At 45.2% G+C, this 21398-nt stretch overlaps 1 protein-coding gene and 1 non-coding gene across 5 annotated transcripts in view; both read left to right on the forward strand.

Moving 5' to 3' along the window:
- LOC124805084 (glycine receptor subunit alpha-3) overlaps nucleotides 1-21398 on the forward strand; it is a 603880-nt gene that overhangs the window by 539651 nt on the left and 42831 nt on the right. For all 4 annotated transcript variants that reach the window (XM_047265520.1, XM_047265522.1, XM_047265521.1 and 1 more), the window contains one exon: nucleotides 14143-14283. In XM_047265520.1, the coding sequence (XP_047121476.1) occupies nucleotides 14143-14283 (141 nt within the window). The remainder of the gene's footprint in view (nucleotides 1-14142; nucleotides 14284-21398) is intronic.
- On the forward strand, nucleotides 4771-4845 carry Trnas-cga. The gene has a single exon. It is a non-coding gene; the product is annotated as a tRNA-Ser (tRNA).

Raw genomic sequence — 21398 nt, forward strand, 5'->3', positions numbered from 1 at the left:
CTAAAAACGGGAAAGTTCCACAGATCCCAACGATACTCAAGAAAGGAGATAGGAGTAATCCGCTGAATTACAGGAAAATATCACTAAAGTCTATTTGCAGTCGGTTAGTAACTTACTTCTGTGTTCGAACATTATGAATTACCTCGAAGAATACGGTCTGTTGACGCGTAACACGGATTCAGACGTGCGGTTCTAGGCGCTTCAGTCTGGAACCGCGTGACCGCTACGGTCGCAGGTTCGAATCCTGCCTCGGACATGGATGTGTGTGATGTCCTTAGGTTAGTTAGGTTTAATTAGTTCTAAGTTCTAGGCGACTGATGACCTTAGAAGTTAAGTCGCATAGTGCACAGAGCCATTTTGAACGGATTCAGAAAATGTAGTTCTTGTGAAACACAACTGGCACATAGTTCACAAGAAGTAGTACGGGCTATTGACGGGGGATCTCAAGCTACTTTATATTTCCAGAGTTCCAGAATTAAAGAAGCAGTTTCTGATCAAACTGCTTGCCTGCGGAATATCGTCTCCGTTGTTCGACTGGATTCGCGATTCTTTGTCAGAAAGGTGACAGTTCGCAGTAATTGATGGAAAGTCATCTAATGAAACAGAATCTATATCTGGGGCTTCCCAAGAAATTTGATAAGCCTTCTACATTCTGAGTAGCCTTCTTAGATTCTTTGAATATGATGTTGTCAGTTATTGTTTGGTAAAGTCTTTGGAAGACCGAAACCAATTGCAAAATGATTTAGACGAGATACCTGCATGTTGAGAAAATTATGAGGTCTTCCACATGAGTACTGAAAGGAATCCATTAAAATTCTGTTCTACTATAAGTCACACAAATCTAAAGGCTGTCAATTCAACTAAATCCCTATGGATTAAAATTCCAAACAACTTAAATTGGAACGATACATAGAAACTTTGCAGGGGAAGGCGAACCAAAGACTGTCTTCTATTGGCAGCACAGAATAAATCTAGTAAAGAGACTGCCTACACTCTGCTGTGCGGTGTGGGGTCCTTACCAGACAAGACTGACGAAGGACATTGAAAAAGTTCAAAGAAGGGCAGCTCGTTTGTATTATAGGGAAACAGGATAGGGAGCGTCACACATATGATTCGAAAATTAGGGTGGCAGTCGTTAGAACAAAACTTTTTGGTTGCGGTGAGATCTCTTCACGAAGTTTTAATCACCAACTTTCTCCCACTAATGCGAAAATATTTTGTTGACGCCCATCTTCATAGGGAGAAGTGATCGTAGTAATAAAATAAGAGAAATCAGAGATCGCTCGGAAATATTTAAGTTTTAGTTTTTCCCGCGCGCTATTCGAGAGTGGAACGGTAGAGAAATAGCGTGGAGGTGATTCGATGAACCCTCTGCCAAGCACTTAATTGTGACACAAGCTGCGAAATTGTCGCGAATAAAACAGAGACCCGTATATACAATAAATTTCCTTTAATTTACGTTTATGGTCACAAACGTTTTGTTAACAGATTACCGGTTTCGGTCTATAATGACCATCATCAGATCTGTTTTATAAAAACAAAGTCCTAATGTACTGCAGCCATAGTGGCATCGTCAAATGTTAAATGCAAAATCAGCACCAGCATCGTCAAATATACACTCCTGGAAATTGAAATAAGAACACCGTGAATTCATTGTCCCAGGAAGGGGAAACTTTATTGACACATTCCTGGGGTCAGATACATCACATGATCACACTGACAGAACCACAGGCACATAGACACAGGCAACAGAGCATGCACAATGTCGGCACTAGTACAGTGTATATCCACCTTTCGCAGCAATGCAGGCTGCTATTCTCCCATGGAGACGATCGTAGAGATGCTGGATGTAGTCCTGTGGAACGGCTTGCCATGCCATTTCCACCTGGCGCCTCAGTTGGACCAGCGTTCGTCCTGGACGTGCAGACCGCGTGAGACGACGCTTCATCCAGTCCCAAACATGCTCAATGGGGGACAGATCCGGAGATCTTGCTGGCCAGGGTAGTTGACTTACACCTTCTAGAGCACGTTGGGTGGCACGGGATACATGCGGACGTGCATTGTCCTGTGGGAACAGTAAGTTCCCTTGCCGGTCTAGGAATGGTAGAACGATGGGTTCGATGACGGTTTGGATGTACCGTGCACTATTCAGTGTCCCCTCGACGATCACCAGTGGTGTACGGCCAGTATAGGAGATCGCTCCCCACACCATGATGCCGGGTGTTGGCCCTGTGTGCCTCGGTCGTATGCAGTCCTGATTGTGGCGCTCACCTGCACGGCGCCAAACACGCATACGACCATCGTTGGCACCAAGGCAGAAGCGACTCTCATCGCTGAAGACGACACGTCTCCATTCGTCCCTCCATTCACGGCTGTCGCGACACCACTGGAGGCGGGCTGCACGATGTTGGGGCGTGAGCGGAAGACGGCCTAACGGTGTGCGGGACCGTAGCCCAGCTTCATGGTGACGGTTGCGAATGGTCCTCGCCGATACCCCAGGAGCAACAGTGTCCCTAATTTGCTGGGAAGTGGCGGTGCGGTCCCCTACGGCACTGCGTAGGATCCTACGGTCTTGGCGTGCATCCGTGCGTCGCTGCGGTCCGGTCCCAGGTCGACGGGCACGTGCACCTTCCGCCGACCACTGGCGACAACATCGATGTACTGTGGAGACCTCACGCCCCACGTGTTGAGCAATTCGGCGGTACGTCCACCCGGCCTCCCGCATGCCCACTATACGCCCTCGCTCAAAGTCCGTCAACTGCACATACGGTTCACGTCCACGCTGTCGCGGCATGCTACCAGTGTTTAAGACTGCGATGGAGCTCCGTATGCCACGGCAAACTGGCCGACACTGACGGCGGCGGTGCACAAACGCTGCGCAGCTAGCGCCATTCGACGGCCAACACCGCGGTTCCTGGTGTGTCCGCTGTGCCGTGCGTGTGATCATTGCTTGTACAGCCCTCTCGCAGTGTCCGGAGCAAGTATGGTGGGTCTGACACACCGGTGTCAATGTGTTCTTTTTTCTATTTCCAGGAGTGTAGATAAATAACATCATAAGCACGAGTCATGTTGTCAGTAGAACAGTCTAGTAGAAAGCGGGCGGGAGATATCGTGGAGTAGCCTTCCCGGTCGTTGTTCCTGAACTGCGTCTGCAACGCGTCTCACTTGTTGACAGTAAAAATGTCGCCAGTGATGTCACACCTTGGGGAAGCAATTCCACACCACAACGTTGCTGTTCCACCAAATGCATTACATTATGTTTTCTGGATGCGCGCAGGTCTTTGTACGGGTAGCTGCTGTTTTGTCTGGGTTCAATCACTCCTTTCTTTTCCTTATGTTAGCATTTCGCTCCAACACACCATTGGTGCGAAATTACGAATGTTCAGGAATTTTTTTAACACATCTCGTATGTTATTTACCTGGCTTGGCTGCGAGTTCTGGATAGGAAGCGGCGGCAACAGACGTTGCTGCAGCCTCGGTGGCGGTGAATTATAAATATCGTGGCACTGTTGGTGAAACTAGTATTCCGTCAATCATGGCTTATTGCGCAGAGGAATGCTTCACTTCCTCGGCTCGCCAATACTTGCTAACCACGTCTGTATCGGAACAAAGCTTTATACCCTACGCTAACGAGTCAGTGTAACGAACCAGTCGGCAACTGTGGCCGAGCGGTTCTAGGCGCTTCAGTCCGGAACCGCGCTGCTGCTACGGTCCCAGGTTCGAATCGTGTCTCGGGCATGGATGTGTGTGATGTCCTTAGGTTAGTTAGGTTTAAGTAGTTACAGGTCTAGGGGACTGATAGCCTCAGATGTTAGGTCCCATCGCGCTTAGATCCATTTGAACAATTTTTGTAACGAACCATCTTCTTGGTTCTATACAGTACAACTCGTCCCCAACACGATCTGATCCGGACGAAGCGTAGGCAAAGAATGAAGTTGGCGATGTGTGGTCGCAGTTTTATTAATTAGGTTTCAGAGGAGACTGCCTAAGAGTGCGTGTTACTAACTCTCTAGCGAGGATTATGGCAGGGCCTGTATCCACCCCTGTATCCGGAAGGCACCGTCGAGGGGCCATTCAGTTCATACCCACTGCGCGTGGTGGAGGGGAACTTTTAACGGAGTAACAGCACTCAAACCCTGCAACGGCTAGTTCTCATCCACTGTGCGTGGTGGAGTGGAGCTTCTAACGAAGTAGCAGCACTCGAACTTTACAAGGGCTGGTTCTCACTAGCCGCCATATTGTGGATTTTAACTAAATAATTAATGGCTAATGCTATCAAACTGAAAATTCGCGCACAGTGACTCTTTTACCTGTGGAAGTTATTGATAGTTCTCCTTGCTCAAAACAACGTAATTAAACATATGAAATTCGTACAAAAGGAAAACAAATAAAGTTACAAATTTCACTTTTATTTACTTGACAACTAGTTACTGGTCAGGATGCACTTTCAAATAATCCTACAAGCCAGAAACCAAAATTACAATCACGTGCAGTACAGCTGTTACCAAATTTACTCTGTACTGAAACTTCCTGGCAGATTAAAACTGTGTGCCGGACCGAGACTCGAACTCGGAACCTTTACCTTTCGCGGGCAAGTGCTCTACCAACTGAGCTACCCAAGTACAACTCACGCCCCGTCCTCAAAGCTTTACCTCTGCCAGTACCTCGTCTCCTACCTTCCACACATTGCAGAAGCTCTCCTGCGAAGTTTGGAACGTAGGAGACAAGGTACTGGCAGAAGTAAAGCTGTGAGGACGGGGCATGAGTCGTGCTAGGGTAGCTCAGTTGGTAGAGCACTTGCCCGCGAAAGGCAAAGGTCCCGAGTTCGAGTCTCGGTCCGGAACACAGTTTTAATCTGCTTGGTCGGCATCAATTAGCCGGCGTTGTGGCCGAGCGGTTCTAGGCGCTTCAGTCTGGAAACGGTCGCAGGTTCGAATCCTACCTTGGGCATGGATGTGTGTGATGTCCCTAGGTTAGTTAGGTTTAAGTAGTTCTAAGTTCTAGGGGACTGACGACCTCAAAAGTTGAGTCCCATAGTGCTCAGAGCCATTTGAACCATTCTGATTCAGCATCAATTGACTCTTGAACAACACTGAGCATTCCTATCCTGCATCGTTGCTCGTGACTAGAAATTGTGTTTTTATCCTAACATAAGGAAAAGAAAGGAATGGTTGAGCCCAAATAAAGCAGCAGCTCCCCGTGCAAAGATCTGCGCGCATGCAGAAAACATAATGTAATGCATCTGGTGGGTTCAAAATGGTTCAAATGGCTCTGAGCACTAAGGGACTTAACTTCTAAGGTCATCAGTCCCCTAGAACTTAGAACTACTTAAGCCTAACTAACCTAAGGACATCACACACATCCATGCCCGAGGCAGGAATCGAACCTGCGACCGTAGCGGTCTTGCGGTTCCAGACTGTAGCGCCTAGAACCGCTCGGACACACTGGCCGGCCATCTGGTGGGGACAGCGCCGGTGTGGTGTGAATTTGCTTCGCCAAGGTGTGACATCACTGGTGACATTTTTACTGTCAACAACTGAGACGTGATGCAGACGCAGTTCAAGAACAACGACCGGGAAGACTGTGTGGCGTGATGCTACTCCCCCCTGCATTTTACTAGACTGTCAAAAAACACTATACAGAAGTTGGGGCCAGCCGGTGTGGCGTCGCAGGTTGGAATCCTGCCTCGGGTATGGATGTGTGTGATGTCCTTAGGTTAGTTAGGTTTAAGTAGTTCCAAGTTCTAGGGGACTGATGACCTGAGATGTTAAGTCCCATAGTGCTCAGAACCATTTGAACCATTTGAACAGAAGTTGGGTTGGGAAGTAATTCCGCAACCAGCTTTTTCAATTGGACTTGCGCCCTCAGTTTTCATCTTTCTCGTCCTCTAAGGAACAACCTTCAAGGAGCTTGCTTTCCGGAAGAAAACGCGCTCCGAACATAGCTCGACGTGTGCTTTGTCTAAAACCACCTGGTTTCTACAGTGCCTGAATCGAAAAGTTACGTCAGCGTTGGCATACTATTGTAAATAGTGTAGAAGAACAACGTTTCTTGAAAACTTGAACAACGTTAGTCTCTTTTTTCCAAACACTAGAAACACTTCGCCCCTCCAGGGACCTATGGCACAGTGCTGCTGTAAGAGGAGCTGCAGTAGTCTTTCGCATATTCTGTGTGGAATCGTATTGGTATCCGTCAGGTGCAGTGGCCTTTCCACTGTTGAGTGACGTCATCGAGATGTTAAATCTAGTGTTCCTACCTCCTCTCGCCCAGTCTGCAGGCAGATCAGTCCGAATACAATAAATTTGTAATTGACATTTCAGTGAGTCGATTGGCAGGAGCGTTGCGTCAGCCAATCACAGTTGTTCCACGGGTTCGCTGTGTTGCCTGTTCATTGAGCCAGAACCACTACCAGCGGAGCTTTGTCGGCCGAAGCAGGCTGCACGGTTGGGAAGCAACAGGCGAGACTGGAGGGAGATGAAATGATCCCGTTTCCAAAATTACGTGAAAAACATGTCTTACAGTTTTGTATCTGAATGACGTACGCGTCTAGCATCATAAATTGCTAATGTAATACATTTTTAGAGATCAAAGAAAGAGAACACTTAGTAAAAAGTTCGATGAATAATAATTTAAAGAAAGATGTTCTCATCATTTTGGATGTCTTTAATATAATGCTAATCGTTTTTCTGGACGATGATTTCAGGTGTCGGACGTTCTCCTAACAAATGAACACACTTTTTCACGATATCACAGCACATGTTTTATTTCACATTTTGACATGGCACAACAGTAAAAATACTTCGTTCAGACTGTTAGCACTAAAGAGAGCTTTTTACTCGCGCCTTTATGAGACAAGAAGTCATGCTGTAGGCTCGCTGAAACAAAGACTAGTGCACATATTGACTGCCAACTATTGAAAGATAATTTGGCACTTATTCGAATCCATATATTAAAACATTAACTTCTAGTACGTTCTACAAAATGAATTGTACAGATTAATGATTACTATGACATACTGTTTTTCTATTATTAACAATTTTATTTAAACTTACGTTTTGATACGTGCAAAAAATTAAAGGAATAAAATAATGGTAAACGTTAGTTTACGAGGCGTGTTTTTTAAGTAAGGTCCGTTTTGTTGTAGACACTAGTAGTTCGCGCTCGTACCACAACGAGCGCGGGCGTCGTGGACTGGCATGTCTCGGGAACAACTTGCTCAGTTTCAGCTCTGTAGCTAACCTGTACGGCTCTGTTCTGTGCTTTTAAAATGTTTAAGACTATCAGCTCGCCCGCCGCATGTGCGATTCGCTCATTGATACGGTTTTTGTCACCAAGGAACCTGTCTCTGCAGAAATTCATCGACAGATTTGCGAAGTGTACGGTGATACTGTTATGAGTGAAAGCAAAGTGCGTAAGTGGGTACGAGAATTCAAAGATGGCCGTGACAACGTTCATGATGAGGACCGCTCTGGTCGCCCTTCTTTGATTACAGACGATCTGGTGGTTTCAGTTGAAGCGAGGATTCATGAGAACAGGCGCTTCACAATAACAGGTCTCTCAAACGAATTTCTTGACATGTCGAGATCACTGCTTTACAACATTGTTTCTGAACGCCTATAGTTTAGGAAACTGTGCTCCCGTTGGGTCCAGAAACTCCTAACAGAGGACCACAATAACCAAAGATTTGAGTGTGCGATGAAGTTCTTGTCTCGTTATCACGAAGAAGGTGACGACTTCTTGAGTCAGATCGTAACTGGAGACAAAACAAGGGTTTCGCATATCACGCCCGAATCGAAGCAACAGAGCATGGAATGGAGACACACACACTCGCCTGTAAAGGTGAAGGCCAAACAGACTCTGTGCCAGCACAAGAACATGGCGTCGGTGTTTTGGGATAGTAATGGTGTTTTGTTGGTCGACTTCATGCAACGAGGAACCACTATCAATGCAGAAGCATACTGTCAAACTCTGAGAAAGCTACGCAGAGCGATTCAAAATAAAAGACGCGGCATGCTGACAAACGGAATTGTCCTTCCCCATGACAATGCAAGACCTCACACTGCAGGTCAGACCCGCGACTTATTGGACAGTTTTGGCTGGGAAGTTTTAGACTACCCAACCTTCAGTCCTGATCTTGCGCCGAGCAATTACCGTCTGTTCCTCCACCTCAAACAACAACTCACAAGGGAACCTCCCCATCGCACCCCCCTCAGATTTAGTTATAAGTTGGCACAGTGAATAGGCCTTGCAAAACTGAACACAGATCAATCGAGAAAACAGGAAGAAGTTGTGTGGAACTATGAGAAAAATTAGCAAAATATACAAACTGAGTAGTCCATGTGCAATATAGGCAACATCAAGGACGCTCGGAGCTCAATAGCGCTGTGGTCCCGTGGTTAGCGTGAGCAGCTGTGGAACGAGAGGTTCTTGGTTCAAGTCTTCCCTCGAGTGAAAATTTTAATTTTTTATTTTCAGACAATTTTTATCTGTCCGTCCGTCCGTCCGATGAGAGGTAACTGCGCCATACTATGGGGACGCTACACTTAAACAAACATGGAAACACACGACGTCAGTTGACTACAGCGCACGGAAGAGGGAGTATTCCTGCTAACGAGGCTCCCTGGCTGGCAGTTGACTGTTCGCTACGTCGTGTGTTTCGATGTTTGTTTAGGTGTAGCGTCCCCATACTGCGGCGCAGTTACCTCGCATCGGACGGACGGACAGATAATAATTGCCTGAAAATAAAAAATTAAACTTCTCTCGTGGGAAGACTTGAACCCAGGACCTCTCGTTCCACAGTTGCTCACGCTAACCACGTGACCACGCTGCTCCTGAGCTCATATTTTCCTTGATGTTGCCTATCTTGCGCATGGACTACTCAGTTTGTATATTTTGCTTATTTTTCTCATAGTTCCACACAACTTCTTCCTGTTTTCTCGATTGATCTGCGTTCATTTTTTCAAGGCCTATCCACAGTGCCAACTTATAACTAAATCTGAAGGGTGTGCGATGGGGAGGTTCCCTTGTCAGTGGCAAACGCTACTATGCAGACGACGACGTGAAAACGGCAGTGAACTCTTGGTTATCGGAGCAGGTGGCAAGTTTTTATGAAGAGGGTATTTTAAAATTGGTTGAGAGGTATGATACGTGTCTGAACAAACTTGGCAATTATGTCGAAAAATAGAGTGAAGTATGTACGTTCTGAAAATAAATTTACTTTTTTGAAATAACCTTTCGTTGTGTACTTATGTTCAAACGCACCTTACTTAAAAAATACGCATCGCAAAAGTATCAAAATATAAAGTTTGGGATTCTAAAGTAAAGGATGGTATATACACTGAGGTGACAAAAGTCATGGGACAGAGATATGCACATATACAGGTGGTGGTAGTACAGCGTACACAAGGGATAAAAGGGCCATTGGCGGAACTGTCATTTGCACTTGGGAAATTCACGTGAGAAGATCTCCGACGAGATTACAGCCGTACGAAGAGAATTAACAGACTTTGAACGCGGAATGGTAGTTGGAGCTCGACCCATGGGACATCCCGATATCCACAGTGTCAAGAGTGTACCGAGAATACCGAATTTCAGGCATTCACTCTCACCACGGACAACGCAATAACCTACGGCCTCCTCTTGATGACCGAGAGCAGTGTCGTTTGCGTAGAGTTGTCAGTGCTAACACACAAGCGATACTGCGTGAAATAACCGCAGAAATCAATGTTGGACGCACGACAAACGTATCCGTTAGGGCACTGCGGTGAAATCTCGCGTTAATGGGCTATGGCAGCAAACGATCAACACGAGTGCCTTTGCTGATATCATGACATCGCCTGTAGTGCCTCTCCTGGGCTCGTCACCATGTACACTCATGCTCATAAATTAAGGATAATTGCAGAATGTGGTGCCACATAACGTGGCACTACAAAAAACTGGCGCTAATAGCATAGGCGGATAGGGACCACACACGACACAGATCTGTAAGTCCACAGTATTGGTGATAAGTTGAGAAAACCGTCCCGAAACACATGTGCAACAAAACGGCACTGTTTCCTGCGTATGTGCCGCGACATCGATATGGGATATGATCACGATGCACACGCACACAGGCTGCACAACGGGTTGGCATATTCTGGATAAGGTGGTCGAGCAGCTGCTGGGGTACAGCCTCCCATACTTACACCAGCGGCTGTCGGAGCTCTTGAAGTGTCGTAGGGGTTTGAAGACGTGTAGCGATACGTCGTCTGAGAGCATCCCAGATCTGCTCGATAGGGTTTAGGTCTGGAGAACAGACAGGCCACTCCATTCGCCTGATAACTTCTGTTTCAAGGTACTCCTCCACGATGGCAGCCCGGTGTGGCCGTGCGTTATCATCCACCAGGAGGAAGGTGGGGCCCACTGCACCCCTGAAAAAGTGGACATACTGGTGCAAAATGACGCCCCGATACAGCTGACCTGTTACAGTTCCTCTCTCAAAGACCTGCAGGGGTGTACGTGCACAAGTCATAATCCCACCCCACACCATCAAATCACGACCTCCAAAATTGTCCCTTTCAAGGACATTAAGGGGTTTGTTTCTGGTTCCTGGTTCACGCGAGATGAAAACCCGGCGAGAATCACTGTTCAGACTGTACCTGGACTCGTCCGTGAACATCACCTGGGACCACTGTTCCAATGACCATGTACTGTGTTCTTGACACCAGGCTTTACGGGCTCTCCTGTGACCAGGGGTAAGTGGAATGCACCTTGCAGGTATCTGGGCGAATAAACCATGTCTGTTCATCGTCTATAGACGGTGTGTCTGGAGACAACTGTTCGAGTGGCTGTGCTAAGGTCCCGAGCAAGGTTACCTGTAGTACTCCGTGGCTGTCTGCGGGCACTGATGATGAGATATCGGTCTTCTTGTGGTGTTGTACACTGTGGACATCCCGTACTGTAGCGCCTGGACACGTTTCCTGTCTACTGGAATCGTTGCCATAATCTTTAGGTCACACTTTGTGGCACACGAAGGGCCCGTGTCACGATCTGCTGTTTGACCAGCCTCCAGTCGCCCTAGTATTCTACCCCACATAACGTGAGCCATTTGCAACACACAGTCACCATTCAAAAAATGGTTCAAATGGCTCTGAGCACTATGGGACTCAACTGCTGAGGTCATAAGTCCCCTAGAACGTAGAACTACTTAAACCTAACCAACCTAAGGACAACACACACATCCATGCCCGAGGCAGGATTCGAACCTGCGACCGTAGCGGTCGCGCGGTTCCAGACTGTAGCGCCAGAACCGCTCGGCCACCAGCGGCCGGCACAGTCACCATTAGCACGTCTGAAAACTTCTGCACATTTGCTGCACCGTACTCTGACATGCACCAACAAACCTCTTCATATGCAGACTGCTGCCAGCACCACCATGCGACGATCGCAGGTCAAATGCACCGCATGGTCATACCCCGAGGTGATTTAAACCCACAAACCGCCCATCAGAGCGTTGTTTCACCATGTATCAGCATTATCCTTAATTTATGAGCATGAGTTTAGATTGGACCCTAGAGAACATTAAACCGTGGCTTGATCAGATGAGTACCAATTTCAGTTGATTAGTACTGATGGTAGAGTTAAAGTAGCGCAGATCCCAAGAAGCCATGAACCCAAGTTGTCAACAAAGCACTGTACAAGCTGGCTCCATAATGGTGTGGGCTCTGTTGCGTGGAACAGACTGGGCCCTCTCGTCCAACTGAAATGCTCACTGACTGGAAATGTTCATGATCGGCTACTTGGAGACCATTGGCAGCCACTCACGGACTTCACATTCCCAAACAACGACAAAATTTTTATGGATGACAGTGTGCCATGTCACCGGGCTTCAATTGTTCGCAACTGGTTTGAAGAACATTCTGGAAAATTCGAGTGAATGATTTCGCTACCCAGATCTCCCAACATGAATCCCATCGAAGATTTACGGGACATAACCGAGAGGTCAGTTCGTACACAAAATTCTGTAGTGGCAACACTTTCGCGGTTATGGGCGGATATAGAGGCAACATGTCTCAATATTTCTGCAAGGGACTTCCAACGACTTGTTGAATCCATGCCTCGTCGAGTTGCTGCACTGGGCCGGGCAAAAGGACGTCCTACACGATCTTAGGAGGTATCCCATGACTGTTGTTACCTCAGTGTATGTAGCCTTTACAAAGCATTGACCTATTTAGAATAAAGTTAAGTGCATTGTCAGAACAAAGTAATAGTTTTCTGTTTAGTGAACAATAAATTTCCATGAAATATTACATAAATCGCATTCGGAAAAATATCTGAATGATGTGGCATTTATAATAAATCATATCAAGTGAAATCTATAGAATAGCTAATTTTTATGACTAAAAACTTTTACAATGACAGATACAAAAAAATGTTTCAGCATGTTTCGAAATAATCTGCGAAAGTATACAACTTTCGTGAATACTTTACAACAACGATTTGGTCCAATAGACATAAATCCTGTACATATCTGCAGTTGGATTGAACTTTGCCGAAAAATAGACATAGAACCGCACTTATTGGTAAACAGACTATGTTGTTGCACCTCTATAAAACATTTTATGCCAATAAAGCAAAGCTACATCTACTTCTGAAATTGGTGATTTGGTAAATCTTTTGTTTCTGCACAAAAGTAATGAAACGCACAATGTCACATTCATAATATTTATCAAGTCATCTGTTTGGTTAAAAACTTCGGTGCTTTCATACTTTATAGTCTCACATTGTGGTTTGATAATAAAGTGGTTCATTTCCCTACATTGGTCATAGTTATTGGGATGTTTCGAAATTAAGAAATCTACATCACTTAATTTGGAGAGTTTGCAGTGGAAACTTAAGTCGCTTGACACTTTATGTTTAGTGCACTTCAAGTTATGAATTATTGTGTACAAAACTGTTTTTAATGCTGGAAGCAGAGCAATATCTCACTCCAATGTGGACTAAATACAATGAAGAGCCAAACAAACTGGTAGACCTCCCTAATATCGGGTAGGGCCCCGCGAGCACGCAGAAGTTCCGCAACACGACGTGGCATTGACTTGACTAATACCTCAAATAGTGCTGGAGGGAACTGACACCATGAATCCTGCAGGGTTGGCCATAAACCCGTAAGAGTACAAGGGAGTGGAGATCTCTTCTGAACAGCACTTTGCGAGACATCCCAGATATGCTCAATAATGTTTATGTCTGCGGAATTTGATAGCTAGTGGAAGCGTTTAAACTCAGAAAAGTATTTCTGGAGTCGCTCTGTAGCAATTCTGGACGTGTGAGGTGTTGCATTGTCCTGCTGGAATTGCGCAAGTACGTCAGAATGGATGCAGGTGATCAGACAGGATGCTTACGTACGTGTCACCTGTCAGAATCATATCTAGACGTGTCAGGGGTCCCATATCACTCCAACTACACACGCCCCACTCCGTTACAGAGCCTCTACGAACTTTAACAGTCCCCTGCTGACATACAGAATCCATAGCGTCATGGGGCTGTCTCCATATCCGTATACGTCCATCCACTCGATGCAGTTTGAAACGAGACTCGTCCGATAAAACAACATGTTTACAGTTGACGGACCCAGGCGAGGCGTAAAGCTTTGTGCCATGCAGTCATCAAGGTTGCACGAGAGGGCCTTCAGCTCCGAAAGCCCATATGGATGATGTTTTGTTGAAATGTTCGCACGCTGACACTTGTTGGTGGCCCAGCATTGAAATCTACAGCAATTTGCGGAAGGGTTGCACTCCTGTCGTGTTTAGTCCCGTTCTTGCAGGACCTTTTCCGGCCGCAGCGACGTCGGAGATTTGATATTTTACCGGACTGCTGATATTCACGGTACACTCGTGAAATGGTCGTACGGGAAAATACCCACTTCATCGCTCGTGCGCCGACTATAACACCTCGTTCAAACTCACTTCAATCTTGATAACGTGCCATTGTAGCAGCAGTAACCGATCTAACAACTGCGCCAGACACTTGTCTTATATAGGCGTTGCCGCCCGCGGCGCCCTATCCTGCCTGTTTACATAGCTTTGTATTTGAATACACATGCCTATACCAGTTTCTTTGGCGCTTCAGTGTATGACAGGTACAAGTATGGTTGTGTGCCCGCAGGCGCTGGACCTCTGGATGGCCGGCTGCATGGTGTTTGTTTTCGCGGCCCTGGGCGAGTTTGTCGTGGTGAAGGTGTTGGAGGTCCGCTACCAGCGAGAGAAGTCGCACCGCGGCGTCAACCTGCCACGCCTGCTGCCCATGGTATGTACGCCAACACCTGCGCTTCCTACAACATAACGGAGCGAGGCGGCGCAGTGGTTATCACACTGCACTCGCATTCCGGAGACAAACTGTTCTAACTAGCGTCCGGCCTCCCAGATTTAGGTTTTCCGTGATTTCCCTAACTCGATCCATGTTAAACCCAATTTTCCTTCCTTCCCGCAAAATACTGCGGACTTCCTAATAAACTCAAGATTAATCGCTCTACATTTTTCCATGAACATATCATTAAATGAGGCGCTGAGAACTGTAGGGGCCTAAAGTAGGTACATCCAAAAATATCGATATAGCTAAATGTTGATTTTAACATTACAAGAAGTATACAAGTCGCTAATATGTAAGTAATCGATATTTCAGTCAATCAATATGAAATATTAAATATCGAATGTGATATATTTCTTGTCTATCTTTCCTTGACTCATAGACACTACGAGGGGCGTTTGAAAAGTCCATTCAAAGTCCGAGAGATGGCGCCACCGGCGCGTATCGAGGTCATGTTTAGTTAGTAGCATCTTTGGAAAGAACGCACACCAAGTTTCAGCCATATTGGTCTATTTCTTTGTTTTTGGCATTCCTATGAATCAAGGAAGTCGAGTGATAGTCAAAAAATGGACGACAAAGAATTTCGTGTGGTGATTAAACATTACTTTATGAAAGGCAAAACGCCTCAGGAGACTAAAGAGAAGCTTGATAAACATTACTGTGACTCTGCACCTTCGATTAGAACAGTTTATAACTGGTTTTAAAATTTTCGGAGTGGCCATATTGGCACAAGTGATGCTGAACATTCTGGACGCTCTGTGGAGGTTATGACTCCAGAAATCATTGATAAAATCCATGATATGGCGATGGATGACAGAAGAGTTAAGGTGCGTGAGATTGCTAGTGCTGTGGACATCTCGAATGAAAGGGTACATAATATTTTGCACAAACATTTGGACTTGAGAAAGCTATCCGCAAGATGGGTTTCGCGATTGCTCACGCTTGACAAAAAACGGAATCGTGTGAAGTGTTGCAAGGATGGTTTGCAGCCGTTCAGGAAGCATCTGCAGGACTTAAAGCATCGTTTCATCACTGTGGATGAAACATGGATACATTACTATACTCCTGAGACCAAACAGCAATCTAACCATTGGGTTATCAATGGAGAATCTGCACCAAAAAAGGCGAAGACAGTCCTTCAGCTGGAAAGGTTATGGCGTTGGGATTCGTAAGGGATAATCTTCATCGACTATCTGGAAAAGGGTAAAAGTATTACAAGTGCATATTATTCCCCGTTTGAAAACCGAGCTGCAAGAAAAACGCCGGCAATTGGACCACAAAAAAGTTCTTTTCCATCACAACAATGGACCAGCACACACCTCAGCAGGTGTAGTCAGAAAATTAATGGAAATAGGATTCCAACTCTTTTAACATCCCCCCTATTCTCCAGACTTGGCTCCCTCAGACTACTATTTGTTCCCCAATTTGAAGAAATGGCTGGCGGGACAAAGATTTTATTCAAACGAGGAAGTGATTGCAGCAACTAATAGCTATTTTGCAGGCGTGGACAATTCCTATTATTCGGAAGGGATCAAAATATTATAACAGCGTTGGACGAAGTGTATAAGTCTAAAAGGAGACTATGTCGAAAAATAAGAAAAGGTTTACCCCAAACACTTAAGTAGTTTTTATTTTTGCACGGACTTTTCAAACGCTCCTCGTATATTTCTCATCGGAAGATTTGTAGCCCATTCCACCTACTACCAACCTTTGCACTCCAACAGTAAGTGCCTTACGAGGGCTCAGTTTAATTTGATATTCAGTACTATAAATGAGCACCGGATTTGAACCAGAATGTATCTGTACTGCATATCCAGGAGAGTTTGTTACTTCCGTGCCTCATTTCTACCAGTACAAATGATAGGTACAAGGTGTAAAACGAACACGTTTGGTGACAGCACTGTATAAGAATGGTGGAAATTACCACTCCCTGCTCCAACCCATGAGGCAGAATGTGCGCTTTCCCTACCCCCTAAGTTCCTGAATCAAGAAAAGATAGACGTACTGTAAAACTAAAGTAGACTCGGCACAAAAGTCACACACATTACTCAACTGATATTTAATGGAAAATGGACTCTTGTTGTCTACTATGTTTATGTTGAGTACAATATTTTTGAGAAGAACACATAGCGGAAATGTTACACTCTCGAGACGTCTCTCGCATGGATGTGGGTCAAAAATACCAATGTAGCAAAATACTGATATTTTCGTCTCAATAACATCTATGTCTTACAAAAAAAATCGATAAAATATATATCGACAGCTCGAAAAATTTTCCCATCCCCAGCCTAAAACACACCGCCGTAGATTTTGAGATTGAAGCACGCTCCTGACATCTGTTGATCTTATTGTGAGCGAGCTCTGTGAGTACTCCAATCCTATACTTTATAACGAACATTTGCTAAAAGCTGTTTCACTGGTTTCTCTTATATTCACTTCCATAAGGGCCCAAAGCACAAATTGCCACTGCTGTAGAAACGGTCAGTGGTTATACTGAGCCTTCGTATGTCTGTGCTTCCAAAACTCGAAAGGTTGCCGGTCGACTGCTTCGAAATCTTTACACAACGTTGCATGTGAATATGTATATGTTGTTATGCATCCATTTTTGAATATATGTAATTTATAAATAAATATGTAACATCTAAAGAGAAAATGTTGTTACCGAAAATCTCGAAACTTCCTTGGCCGATATACTTCAGATTTTTACACAGTTCCCTTATAGACATTTGGACAGTTATAGACTGCTGGTGTATATTTTCGATAAATATAATATATAAATACACGGTATATATAATGAATAGAGGGGGAAAATTGTTACCAAGAATGTCGAAACGTTTTTGACAGAGTCACTTTAAATTCTACGAGATGCTCTAAAAAAAATGTTCAAATATGTTTGAGTTCGTAAGGGACCAAACTGCTGAGGTCTTCGGTCCCGAGACTTAACACACTACCGAAACCAACTTATGCTAAGAACAATACATACAGCCAGGCCCGAGGGAGGACTCGAACCTCCGGCGGGAGAAGCCGCGCAGTCCGTGACACGCTGCCTCAAACGGCGCGGTCACGATGCTCTAACATTCAGGCGGGCATTAGGCTATATATTTTTAATACATATAATATCTAAATACATTTGTAATATATAAAGGGTAAACATTGATACCAAAAATTTCAAAAGGAACTTCGCCACTTTACTTCGAATTTTTTCACATTGCTACGATAAACATTTCGACGAATATAGGATATATATTTTTTAATATTCATAGTGTATAAATATGCACTGAGCGCCAAAGAAACTGATATAGGCATCCGTATTCAAATACAGAGATATGTAAACAGGCAGAACACGGCGCTGCGGTCGGCAACGCCCATATAAGACAACAAGTGTCTGGCGCAGTTGTTAGATCGGTTACTGTTGCTACAATGGCACGTTATCAAGATTGAAGTGAGTTTCAGCGAGGTGTTGTAGTCGGCGGACGAGCGATGGGACACAGCATCTCCGAGGTAGCGATGAAGTGGGGATGTTCCCGTACGACCAATTCACGAGTGTGCCGTAAATATCAGCAGTCCGGTAAAACACCAAATCTCCGACACCTCTGCGGCCGGAAAAGGATCCTGCAAGAATGTGACCAACGACGACTGAAGAGAATCGTTCAAGGTGACAGAAGTGCAGTCCTTCAAATTGCTACAGATTTCAATGCTGGGCCATCAACAAGTGCCGACGTGCGAACCATTCAACAAAAAATCTTCGACATGGGCTTTCGGAGTCGAAGTTCCACTCGTATACCCTTGATAACTGCACGACACAAAGCTTTGCGCCTCACCTGGGCTCGTAAACACCGACATTGGACTGTTGATGACTGGAAACATGTTGCCTTGTCGGACGAGTCTCGTTTATAATTGTATCGAGTTGCTGGACGTGTACGGGTATGGAGACAACCTCATGCATCCATGGACCCTGCATGTCAGCAGGGGACTGTTCAAGGTGGAAGAGGCCCTGTAACGTTGTGGGCTGTGTGCAGTTGGGGTGATATGGGACCCCTGACACATCTAGATACGACTCCGACAGGTGGCACGTACATGAGCATCCTGTCTCATCACCTGCATCCATTCATGTCCATAATGCATTCAGACGGGCAGTTCCAGCAGGACAATGCGTCACGCCTTACGTCCAGAATTGTTACACATTGGTTCCAGTAACACTCTTCTGAGGTTAAACACTTTCGATAGCCACCAAACTCCCAGATATGAACATTGTTGAGTATATCTGGGATGCCTTGCAACGTGTTGTGCAGAAGAGGTCTCCACCCGCTCGTACCCTTACGGATTCATAGTGTCAATTCCCTCCATCTCTGCTTCATACATTAGTCGAGTCCATGTCACGTCGTGTTGCGGCACTTCTGCGTGCTCGCGGGGGCCCTACGCGATATTAGGCAGATGTAGCAGTTTCTTTGGCTCTTCAGTACGATATATGTAATAGTGATACGCTGTTAACAAAAATCTCGAAACGTTGTTGACCGATCAAATACTAAACGATGCTCTATGCGGATTGACATAGACTACATATCTTTTAAACAACAATGTACAAGGTTTCTGTTACAACCGACTGCGAGAAGGAAAATGCTCTGCTTTAAATATGTGCGGCTTTGTTTCCTTCGTCGCAGCCTGTTTTAATTACGATAGCGGGACATTTCAACCATTAGCAATATTTTTCTGTCTTGTATATTCTTTCCCTGTTACATGTATTTTTCAACATAATTTGTGTACAGAACAATGTGTTGTTCTGTTTTCTACCTCACAAACAGTTTTAATAGAAAACAGGAATGTTTTATTTCTGGAATATCGATTTACGACTAGAATTCTACTACAGAATCTGGAAGTATATTTACAATAACCAAAGCGTGTGGTAAGGGCGGAGGAGGGGGGGGGGGGAAGAGATGGACAGAGGTATAGGAATGAAAGATAGCTCAATGGAGAAGATGGACAGAGGAAGGAGAGGCAGTGGTCGTTGGAGAGAGAGGAGGTGATAGACAGAAAAAGGGGGAAGGAGAACCAGATGGACAGAGGGAGAGGGAGGAGGAGGAGGAGATGGACAGAGACAGGAGAGAGAAAGAGATTAGGACGTATATCCAATTCCCATACATATGCTCTTGAAGGAATGTCCCAATATCGCCTCACGTTCCATGGTTTCAGCAATTCACTCTGTAAAATGGGCTCTGAAGATTTCAGAATTCTTAAGAGTGTTACTGACCTCACTACTAAACCAGAAGTTGATGTTCGTGGTAAGTGCTGTATCTCCCACGGGGAGATGCTTGATAAGAAATAATAAGACACAGGTAAACAAGAACAAGGGTTTCTTGCGACCACAGTAGAGAGGTTTAATAACAAAAGAAAACTCTTCTCAAAAAATAAAATAACTTCTCAGACATTAAGAGGCTTACGCCTTGAACACACGGTGAATAAACGTAGTGGGACTTGAAGACCATGGCACTGACAATCGCTAACGACGGAAGCTGAGCACTCGGCGTAGTTGGCCGACAGGTACGTCTCGGAATATGGCTGGAAAGTCGTAGATTCCGTTGCGGAGACTACTCACTGATGGGCTGCTAAGAGCCGGCGCATAAATTGGCCCAGAGTTCCGGCGGAGCGGACTGTTGGCTTGCGTCGTCCTAGGTAGCAAGGGCGCGGAGGAATTCGTGCCGATCCAGTTCCACACACGTGATACGGCGGAGGAAATAGGTCCTAGGCACGAAGGATCTCTGGTGATGCTTGTCCTGACGTCTGTCGTCCTTGGTATGATCGACAGAGTCCTGGGAAGGCAACGCCTTGTACATATGCAAACCCGTGATGCATCTGTGTCTGAGGGGTTGCCAGTCCATTTAGGCGAACAGCGGATACATGGCAGTAACAATTTACAAAAAAAAAAAAAAAAAAAAAAATGGTTCAAATGGTTCTGAGCACTATGGTACTTAACATCTGAGGTCATCAGTCCCCTAGAACTTAGAACTACTTAAACCTAACTAACCTAACGACATCACACACATCCATGCCCGAGACAGGATTCGAACCTGCGACCGTAGCGGTCGCGCGGTTCCAAACTGAAGCGCCTAGAACCGCTCGGCCACCCCAAAAATTTACAGTCCAGAAATTTTACAGTGATGCTTTCAACAGGTTACCATGAACTGTTGTGTACAGTAACATATTCTTCATTGAAGTTATGGGAGGGCACCATTTTCTTCATGTCGCATCGAGGGAGATCATAATTTGTTATTTCACCAGTTTGCAGATGCCTAGTAAAATCTAGTGCCCAGATATGTAGGTGAAACGCAAATATCAATCTCGAAAGTCAGAGACCTAATAAAACTTTTAGATCAAACTTGAAATACACAGACTTGAAAAAACTACTAGGTTTCATGCCCGTAGGGAGCAGACAGTTTTATCTGAACCACAAGTCAGAGAATGTGCTTAATGAAAATGATGATAAGGAGGACCATGAAGTGTTTAGATAGGTTGTAATTGTGTGTGTGGAGCATTAAATACGTGTTCTTTATGTTGTGATTCTAGTGCCGCATTAATTACACACTACTTAACAGTCAAAAAGACACAGTTGCCACTAGCTTGTACATGAAAAGTTTGTGAGTTAACAGTGACAACAATCGTAAATATTAACAAAAATTTCGTAAGGCTAGTATTACACTATCAAAGTTTCTTCGCCAAAGAAATTTGATCAACTAAAAAAAAAATCGTGACACAAAAGGGGATATTACACTGTCACAAAATATTTCGTCACAGTGCCTTCAAAATGACCGACGAAGACTTGTTACTACTGTCTTCTCTACAGTTGCGTATATTGCAGTTGCATTGTCATTATACACTCCTGGAAATGGAAAAAAGAACACATTGACACCGGTGTGTCAGACCCACCATACTTGCTCCGGACACTGCGAGAGGGCTGTACAAGCAATGATCACACGCACGGCACAGCGGACACACCAGGAACCGCGGTGTTGGCCGTCGAATGGCGCTAGCTGCGCAGCATTTGTGCACCGCCGCCGTCA

The sequence above is a fragment of the Schistocerca piceifrons genome, chromosome 7 (genome assembly GCF_021461385.2).
Source record: "Schistocerca piceifrons isolate TAMUIC-IGC-003096 chromosome 7, iqSchPice1.1, whole genome shotgun sequence".
NCBI classification, from domain to species: Eukaryota; Metazoa; Arthropoda; class Insecta; order Orthoptera; family Acrididae; genus Schistocerca; species Schistocerca piceifrons.